We start from the raw sequence: 8797 nt of genomic DNA, 5'->3' as shown, positions 1-8797 counted from the left end.
AGATCATAATTTTGCAGTGTCATCCTGGTGTGAATAGTATACAATAGGATGAGGCAAGTACAAATTTCTGAGGCATCAACATGCCTTTGGTCCTCATCATTACCTCTAAGTGTCACGAGCTACAGTATGTTACATAGACTTGGGCTCCTTTCCGGGACTTGGCCACAACCCCAGGATCCCAGTCAGGGTTTGCTACCACCACACAGACCCTCGGACCAGTTTCTTTCCCTTTACATGGGCAGCCTCATCGCTGCCGTGCTGCCTGTACAGCATATTTCTCTGCCATAACTGCACATTTTTCCTCCCACTTGCTTCACATCTCTGTAGCTGCTATCAAGGCCTGTTGCTGTAGGATGGCTGCTGTCTTTGCCTCCTGTAGTTGCTGTTCTTAAGCTTGCACCCTTTTGGCTAACTCACATGCGTTTCCTCAGACTGCTTTATTATACGAAAAGAAAGCTGCTGTCATCTGACCTCCATGATATAAATGTTACATTCTATGATTCAAGTCTAACCCCAGTGCAGGTTTCTAACTTATTCCATAAGATGTTTCAAGTTTATTGAAATTGGGTTTTTTTTAAGGAAACTGCTTTGATTCTCTATTTCTGCAGTGGAATGTCTGGTAAAAGTAAAGAAATTACTGTAAAATTTAATTTGAGTTGGCAAGGATGCAGTAAGCAATAAGAAATGAAGACAAAATGTAATTGCCATGTAAATGCTAGTCTTAGTTATGGTTACTGATATATAGACGTAGAATACCAAGCCTGTCTTTTTGATATTTTCAGTATCCAAGGGTACAACCTGTAATAACACCCCGCTTTGGCCCTTCCTGCACAGAGGACTTGCTGAGTGCACTTGGCGATTTAGCACGGGACCGGGATCTCCATGTGCAGGTGAGCTCCGAGGGCTATGTGTACAGTTTAGTTTGGACAGACAGCATACTGATCAGAGAGTTTTCATGATTTCAGGAAAACACTTAAGCCACTCCACACTGGAGTCTCTTCTAATTCCTCTGAAATTACAGATACTACTCTGTAAAAACACTGTAACTTGAACAGGAATTGAGAAGACTCAATTGGAAGGATGCACAATTCAGCAAGTCCCAGTGCATGGTCACTAGGAAACTGGCACCCTGCATAGGCAACCCTTGGATTGCTGAAGGTTGCTCTCTCTAGTCAAGTCTCTCTCACTGCCTTCTGTTGTTTCTGGACAGAGGAGATTTCAGTAGATAAAAGTATTACTCATCTTGGTATCTTATGTGAACATTGTTAACATAACTGTAGGATTTCCAGTGTGATGAAGTTTCCGTGTTTAAAAAAGACATTTTAAAGCTTACGGGTGTGTTGAAATGTGTTCTTTTTTGGTTAAACAGTTGTAAGCATATATTGCTTTAAAGCTATCATATCTTTGGGGTTTTTTTAATTACAAAGTGGGCATTTGGAAAATATATGCCCCAATGGGAGTACAGAAGGATCAGATTTTTCTGAGACAGGAACTAATCAGCGCTTCTGATGATACATGGAGGATCTACATGTTGCCCAGACCTCAGGGTCTACCCTGTTGTAGGCTGGTTCTCTCTTTACCTCACAATAATATAATGTATTATTTTATCTATTATTTTAACATTTTCCAAAACCTATGGGTGCCGTTGCCTCACCACACTGCTGCGATGGATATGCACACCATCCCATATAACTTGTAAAAGAACAAATGGAGCTGCTTCTTTAGGTTCCAGGGATGTTTCTGTTGAGAAGAAAAACACAAGGATTAGATATAACTATAGTCTTTACAAATACTAGTTTATATCATTGCATGTTTAGCACCAGTAGGTTGCTGAGAAGGCTGTAATTTCAGGTTCAATGCTATTTGAAGCACTCACTGTTATGTATTTTCTTGTTGTAGAGTCACATAAGTGAGAACGAAGAAGAAGTCAAACTTGTTGAGAACATGTTTCCTGCCTATCAGACTTACACTGAATTGTATGATAAAAACAAGCTGCTAACCAGCAAGGTAGTTGCATAAAAACTTCCACAACATAGCTTAGATTAATCTATATAGTGAATATGATGGTTTACTGTACTTACCTAAAAAGTCTGTGTTGTTTTGTCAAGGTCAGTGACATCTGTGGGAAAGTAAATTTTTTCATGTTCTCTGTTGCACAGGTGTTGGTCAAGGTATTGGAACTTTAGACAAGCCCATAGTTTTCCTAAGCATTTTGACAGAGGTGAACAGTAAAGACATTTTGTGCTCCCTGATCCATTTTCCAAGGGCTGCAAAGAGAATTGGGGCATTGGGATTAAAAGGAAATTAGATAAACCTGGTATTGTAGGAGCTGGTACTTCTTGGACGGTACTCAGTTATCCTTGTATTACAATGTTCTTGCATGATGGTTTGCCTGAAATTTTGCTCTATGGTGTTATATTCTGAGTGTGAATCTAATATGCAGACAGAGAGACTTTATGCTCTGACTATCCACAATCACTCCTGTCTCATTATCTGATTTTCCCAAGCATGGAGAGGCACAGTGGCCTGAAGAGTTGAAATTGATTAAAGCTTCATGCTAGTGAGATAAATGTAAAGCAGATATGATACCAGCCCACAGTAATTAGAGGTTGGAGTGTGCAGGCACTTCTTATTAGATAGTGGAGAGCCCATGCAAAAGTGAATATGAATGACTTAACTTAAGTCAGTGTGCTTAAACGTCAGTCAAGTTGATTTAAAATTTTATGAGACAATATTTAGAGCTACCAAAGGGCAGCTAGAATAATTCCTGAGAATTAGCTATTGAATTTCTGTTTCTGTGTTTGAAATTGTACCCCGGTAAATTACTTGTTTACTGTCCTTTTTACTTGAGAAATCAATACTGACTCTGAAGTATGTACATAGTATTAACCTTTGTTTTGTAGCACAGGGCCATGCATGCTGATTTGATGTGTCAGTGTACTATTAGTGCTGCCAAAACACAGGTCTTAATTCTATCAGACTTTTATATGCGCAGAAGTTAAAATGGTCACCTGAAATCATGGTTACTGGTGCTTTCTGGAGCCAGGCTCTTAGTTGTTTGGAAAAGCATTCTATTAAATGCAAGCATAATAAAACCTCAGACACTCTCCTCTCCCCAGCCACCAAAACTAAGACACCAAATCAATTTTTATAAGTGTTTTAAAAGCATGTTTTTTGGACCTGTTTCTGAAATATTTCTTTCTTTTTGAAAAACAGTACAGATTGGCAGAGATATGGTTAGGCAGCTACCCTATGTATGTCCTTCACTGAAGATGTGACTGTGCTTCTTGCATTTTCAGCTACATTTTGCTTGATGAGTAGAGATGGTAAGGGTACAGTGCTATTAGGACATGCTCAGTGGAAACAGTTCATGTGCCATTTTCGTTTTTATCAGCAGATTGCAAGGTCTAACAGACCTCTTGCTCTTCTCTTTCAGTGTGCATTTGGCATATGAGGTAATGCCAGTTAGATACATCTGGGAATAATTGGTTTATGTACTATCAAATTATACTGTCCTATAATTCTGTATTTTGTGTATACTGCTTTTGAACTTATTTTTAAAGTCGGCTGTACGGGCCAAGAAAGAAAATAATAAACTTGCATAATAAATTAGATTATTTTGCTTAAAGAATATTCCATATATGTGTTTATATCTACGTTGTGCAAACCTTTAGAGAAACAATGGGAAACATGCTAAGAGTGCATACATTCCATTGTATCTGAGGTACTCCTAGCCCCAGTATTTAATCTCTGTGTCAGCTATAAAATACAAACCATAAGGTTACTAAAGTGCTAGGACAACTGGGAAATTCTTGCGTTTGTTCCTTGGAACTCTTAGGTCACAAGAGTCACTGCAAGAGTCAGCACCCTCTCTTCTTTCTTACATTGATAAATTAAAAAATACTGAGGAATGATACATCAGGCATAGTGAAGTTAATCAGTGTTTTTCCCTTGTGGATTTCAAGGGCTTCATTCAAGCAGTGTATTTATTTCACTTAATGGTAACATGTGTGGTTTTGGCTATTGAAAGTACTGCAGCAGACCTCAGCCACTGAGGTAAATATGATATTGAGCAAATTTATGATTCTCTTTTTCTTTAGACAGTGATGGCTCATGCCTGTTATCTTTCTGAAGAAGAGCTGAAACTTTTTAGTCTTCGTGGAGCTGCAATTTCACATTGTCCCAATTCCAACTTTTCGTAAGTTAAATTTAAAAATGAAGAAGAAAAAAAAAGGTGTATAATTAAATAAAGTTGTTGTTCACTTAGTACCCTGCATCCATGCTACCACTGCAAGGCTATGTATATGATACCCCCATTCCACCATAACTACCATATTGGATTGAATATGACTATTCATGATCCACTTCTCTGCAGTATGCTCTGGACTGACTTGCGTTCTTTCAGTCTCGTCTCACATATGTGGTTTTTTTTTGAATTTTTTTTATAAATTTGTTTCTTTTGACTGTTCTGTGGATGACAGATTCAAGCCATCTCCCTTCCCCGCAAAGTACGCTTGTGTTTTGGGGGAATGGGCTATACAGTCTTCTTTCTGTTAAGTATAAATGAGATGCTGCATGGTAGCTGGACACATTCTGAGAACCTTTGTCATGAAATGGCTCTGCAGCCCTGCTCTTCCTGAATTTCTTCTGTATGTATCACACAGGACATGTTCTTCTTCCAATCCAGGTTGCGCAGTGGTTTCTTAAATGTGCGGAAGGTTCTGGAACACAATGTGAAACTTGGTCTTGGCACAGGTTAGTATTGTCTTGTAAAGATGTTTTCATTTTGGAAACCAGTGGGAGATACAAAGCCATGCCTACCTGTTCATATTTAAAAGTCAGCATGTCTCCAGCTTAGGGTCCTGCTTTCTTTTAGCCACTGATTCTAGAGTAAGAAAGTCTAGAGTATTGAAATCTAGGGCTGGTCCAAAAGTATTTAAAAAGAAAACAAAATAATTAATGAAGAGTTTTGTTCGTGTCATGAGAGTAAAGAGGGCTTGATCAACAACTTTTCAGGTTTCTGCTATTATGGTGTGTTCTATTCACCTGATTGTGTGTGAGAGAACTTTACTGGGAATTACACATTCAGAGACAGTGCCTACCAGTAAAACTTGTGTTTACCACGGGTCTGTTTGTAATATTGAATTAAAACTCATAGAAATTTTACAGATAATTATGCCCAAAGCTTGTTTCTAAGAGTCTGATCCCTTCTAGATGTTGCTGGTGGATATTCAGCTTCCATGTTTGATGCTATCAGGAAAACAATTATGGCCTCTAATAGCCTTCAGATCAATAAAGTGAATGAAACAGGACTAACTCTTGAAGAAGCTTTTCAACTTGCCACTCTGGGAGGAAGCCAAGGTAAAAAGAAAATTCGTTAGTGTGCATACAGAGAGCTATAGCTCTTTTAGATATTATGTCTCCCTGTCTTCATGGGAGATGAGTGCTCTTACAGTAACCTATATTCTGTGAATGAATTCATAGATTTTCTGTTGCCAGAGTGAAGTCTAAAATGGTATCTGGTGAGCAGAGATATCCTTACTCTAGGCTTATTACAGAAAAGTATTTGTATTGATGTTGAGAGTTTAATAATAGAATCTGAATGGCTTTTTGGGGTTGTACATTTACTTTGCAAAGATCCTCAGACTTCTTAGTCATAAGGTCATATCATAAGTGCTGGTATGTTATCACACCAATTGGAAATTTGTTTTCTCAGCAATCATCAGTTAGAGGAAAAGCTGTGCGTTTGCTATAAAATCATGCATCCTGTTTGTCATCCATTTCTAATTTTGTTTATGCTTTTTGAGCTATCAATGAGGCACTTTGTTGCAAATCAAAACATCCTGCAAATCACTCCTCACTCAGAGAAAAGAATGAAGTTTAAACAGCATATCCGCCATGGTTGCTTAAGACACAGTTGCGTACAGTCATCTAGTGTATGGATTATTCTGGTTCACTGGCATGTTTTCTTATGATCAGTGTGCGTGTACTAATGAAATTAATAAAGTTTTAGTGGAACTGGTATGATTTGGCAGGGAGTAAATCCACACATGAGTAAAAACTTACTACTCTTTCAGTTAGCAGAAATGACCTCACTGCTTGCTAAAGAACTGGTCCCAAATATTTTCAGAGTAATATTTTTGTAGCTGTTGGAAAACACCATTGGGAACTATTAATAGAAGTTTGAAAGATGTAATGAAAATGTCACCGAACAGGTCTTGTCAGGATTGTATTTGAATTCCTGGAGGATATAATGGAGGGATGGAGAAGACAGAAGGTGGGCAGGGAACAGAAAAAAAGATATTTTTCCCACAATAGATACTGTTCCATAAAGTGCAAGAATACTTTAGCTGAGGCACAGAAAGAACTTAAAAAAATCCCAAACTTATATGTGGTTTCCCTTCTCAGCTACTCTAGTGCTTTGTCTATCTTAGGTTTATTTGGTAAAGTGTTTGTTTTATATATTGATTTTGTGTTGATTTACCCTTACTGAATCTTTGTCAAGAGTAGAATATAAATTACTCATACAACTTTCCAGTAGCCTGGAAATTCCACTAGCAGAAAGTTAAATGAGTGATTCTTTAGTGCAATAATTTGCTTTGTTACAGCTTCTAAACACTTGTCACCCTCTTGTGTTTAATCTAAGAATTGCATTCTGCTCAAAAACCTGAAGGAAAATGAGATCTTTTTATTCGAAACCAGTAGGCAGTCAAAATATTTCACAATTTGTAAGTGGTTTAAACGTCTTTAAGGTATTGTGATGTTCCTGCTGTATACAAACTTCACTGAAGGCTGAAGTTCGTTTGTTGAAGCAATCTGAAAACAAGTGAACAAATTGTTATCCTTTTTGTGATAACTTAGTTTCAGAGTATTGAAAAAATGGATATAATTCACAGATACTTTCTGCAACTTAAAACCATCCTAATTTGTTCCCAAAGAGACATGAAGGCCTCTGTTTAGGTGTTCTAAGCACTTGCAAGATGAATATGTAAGTTTTCGGTGCATATGGACCTAAAAGCAAGAGGTTGCAATGAAGCTTTGAAAAAACAAAGCTAAATAGTAGACTGCAAGACAAGCTTTACAGGCAGGTATGAGGCCTTCAGATCTGTCTGTGGTTTGTCTTCCACACCATATTGTTCTTTGTTCCTGCTAGTTAGAATTAGTTATACTCACTGCACACCTGTCTTATTATCATATTACTTACTCTATGTTGCTATTGCAGTAGGTCTATATAGCCTATCCAAGTTGCTTAAACTGTTAAAAACCTTAAGTCTAATACTGCCTTAATTTCAGTGCCCGTCTTAGCATTCTAGTATTTTTGCAATGTAACCAATTGTTATTCCATTTTGGACAGTTAATGGCCTGTATACCAGATCTGCAATGTGGAACATTCAAAGAGCAAAAATTAAAAGTGGGGTTCAAATTGTTTTTCAGATTTCTTTTAGCCTTAACAAATGCCTTACAGAAATTGACTGAAATATACATGTTTTTACTGAGAAGTCTCTTAAGAACTCAGATGCTAACATACTCACTGTTGAATTTGCTTTTGTGTTTTTCCTTGTAATCAGCTAAATTACTGTTTTTTTCTTAAGAGCATCTCAAGTAAATTGCCAGGTGCTTCTACATGGTGAAAAGAGGCTGGTGCTCAAGACTTATTTGCGAACTTATTTTCTTCCTCAGCTCTAGGACTAGATGACGTGATTGGAAACTTTGAGGTGGGCAAAGAATTTGATGCACTGCTAATCAACACGAAGGCTTCAGATAGCCCCTTTGACTTGTTCTCTGCTGATAATTTTGAGGTAATTAGAACAGGATTAATGATCCAAAATATTAATGGAAATGATGTGGGAAGGTCCATGACGCAGACAGAGTAAGTCTCTCAAGAGTCATTCCAATAATAGGAATGGAGCACTGGTGCCTGTGCTTCAGCACTAGTGTTTGTTTTCCCTTAGAATCTTGCTGTCCTCAGTGACAGTCTCATAACTCCATGAGCAAAAGTGAATGTAATATTTTTAATGCATGTTTTGTTAGCCCAAGATGACAATTTAGAGTTTGCTATTTGGAGTGACAAATGGCAGCCAAGAAAAAGATTATTCAAGACTTCAAGTTCAACCTGAAAAATGGCAACCTGTTCCCAGAGAAAGGTTAGGATGCCTTGACTTACACTGCTGTTATAGAATTAAGCAAGAACTCAAGATGGCTAATTGGAGTTAAAAATACAGTTTTTATGTTAACATAAAGACAATGTTGGCCTTAAGCAATGGGCACACCTGCTCATGCAAAAACCTCTGACTGAAAAAGATAATTAACAGTTCCTTGAATTTATCGATGTCACTAGACAATTCCAGCTCTGTGAAAAGAATTATTTTTCGATTTAAGTCTAAACCTTTTTAGCTAAGTTAGCAGTTCTTAGGAGTATAAAAATGTATAAGTTTTGTCTCATTTTTCAATAAGTAAATGAATTTGAGAACTCTAAAAGGAAGGGGAAAGTAATGTGCTTTAGGCATATATTTGTTTATGCCATCGAACTTGTCCAATGTTTTCTTTATTTGAAAGTTAATTATGAGAAAATGTGTATATTAGATTTTGATTTTACTATTAGTAGGAATATTTGGGAAAACTTTTTATCAGTTTTTCAAGCTTCAAAATGATCTGGAACAACAGATGCTGCTTTCTGAATTTGGTTTTTTTTCACATTTTTTTATAGGACACTCTCCAGAAGTTCCTGTATCTAGGTATGTTCTGATTTTCAACCCATATAAAATTCTTGTTTCCTGCATCAAACATTGTCCAAATT

General features: G+C 37.2%; 1 protein-coding gene across 1 annotated transcript; it reads left to right on the top strand.

The window, feature by feature from the left end:
• Positions 1-782: 782 nt before the first annotated feature.
• GDA (guanine deaminase) lies at positions 783-8735 on the top strand (the record flags this gene model as incomplete). The annotated part of the gene is made up of 7 exons (XM_009075436.1): positions 783-890; positions 1900-2007; positions 4101-4198; positions 4688-4755; positions 5215-5361; positions 7681-7799; positions 8708-8735. Coding segments are annotated over 7 exons (676 nt in total), but the record flags the coding sequence as incomplete, so codon positions are not given.
• Positions 8736-8797: the final 62 nt, after the last annotated feature.

Source organism: Acanthisitta chloris, unplaced genomic scaffold (assembly GCF_000695815.1).
Source record: "Acanthisitta chloris isolate BGI_N310 unplaced genomic scaffold, ASM69581v1 scaffold28225, whole genome shotgun sequence".
NCBI classification, from domain to species: Eukaryota; Metazoa; Chordata; class Aves; order Passeriformes; family Acanthisittidae; genus Acanthisitta; species Acanthisitta chloris.
This window is presented reverse-complemented; position numbering and strand designations above follow the sequence as displayed.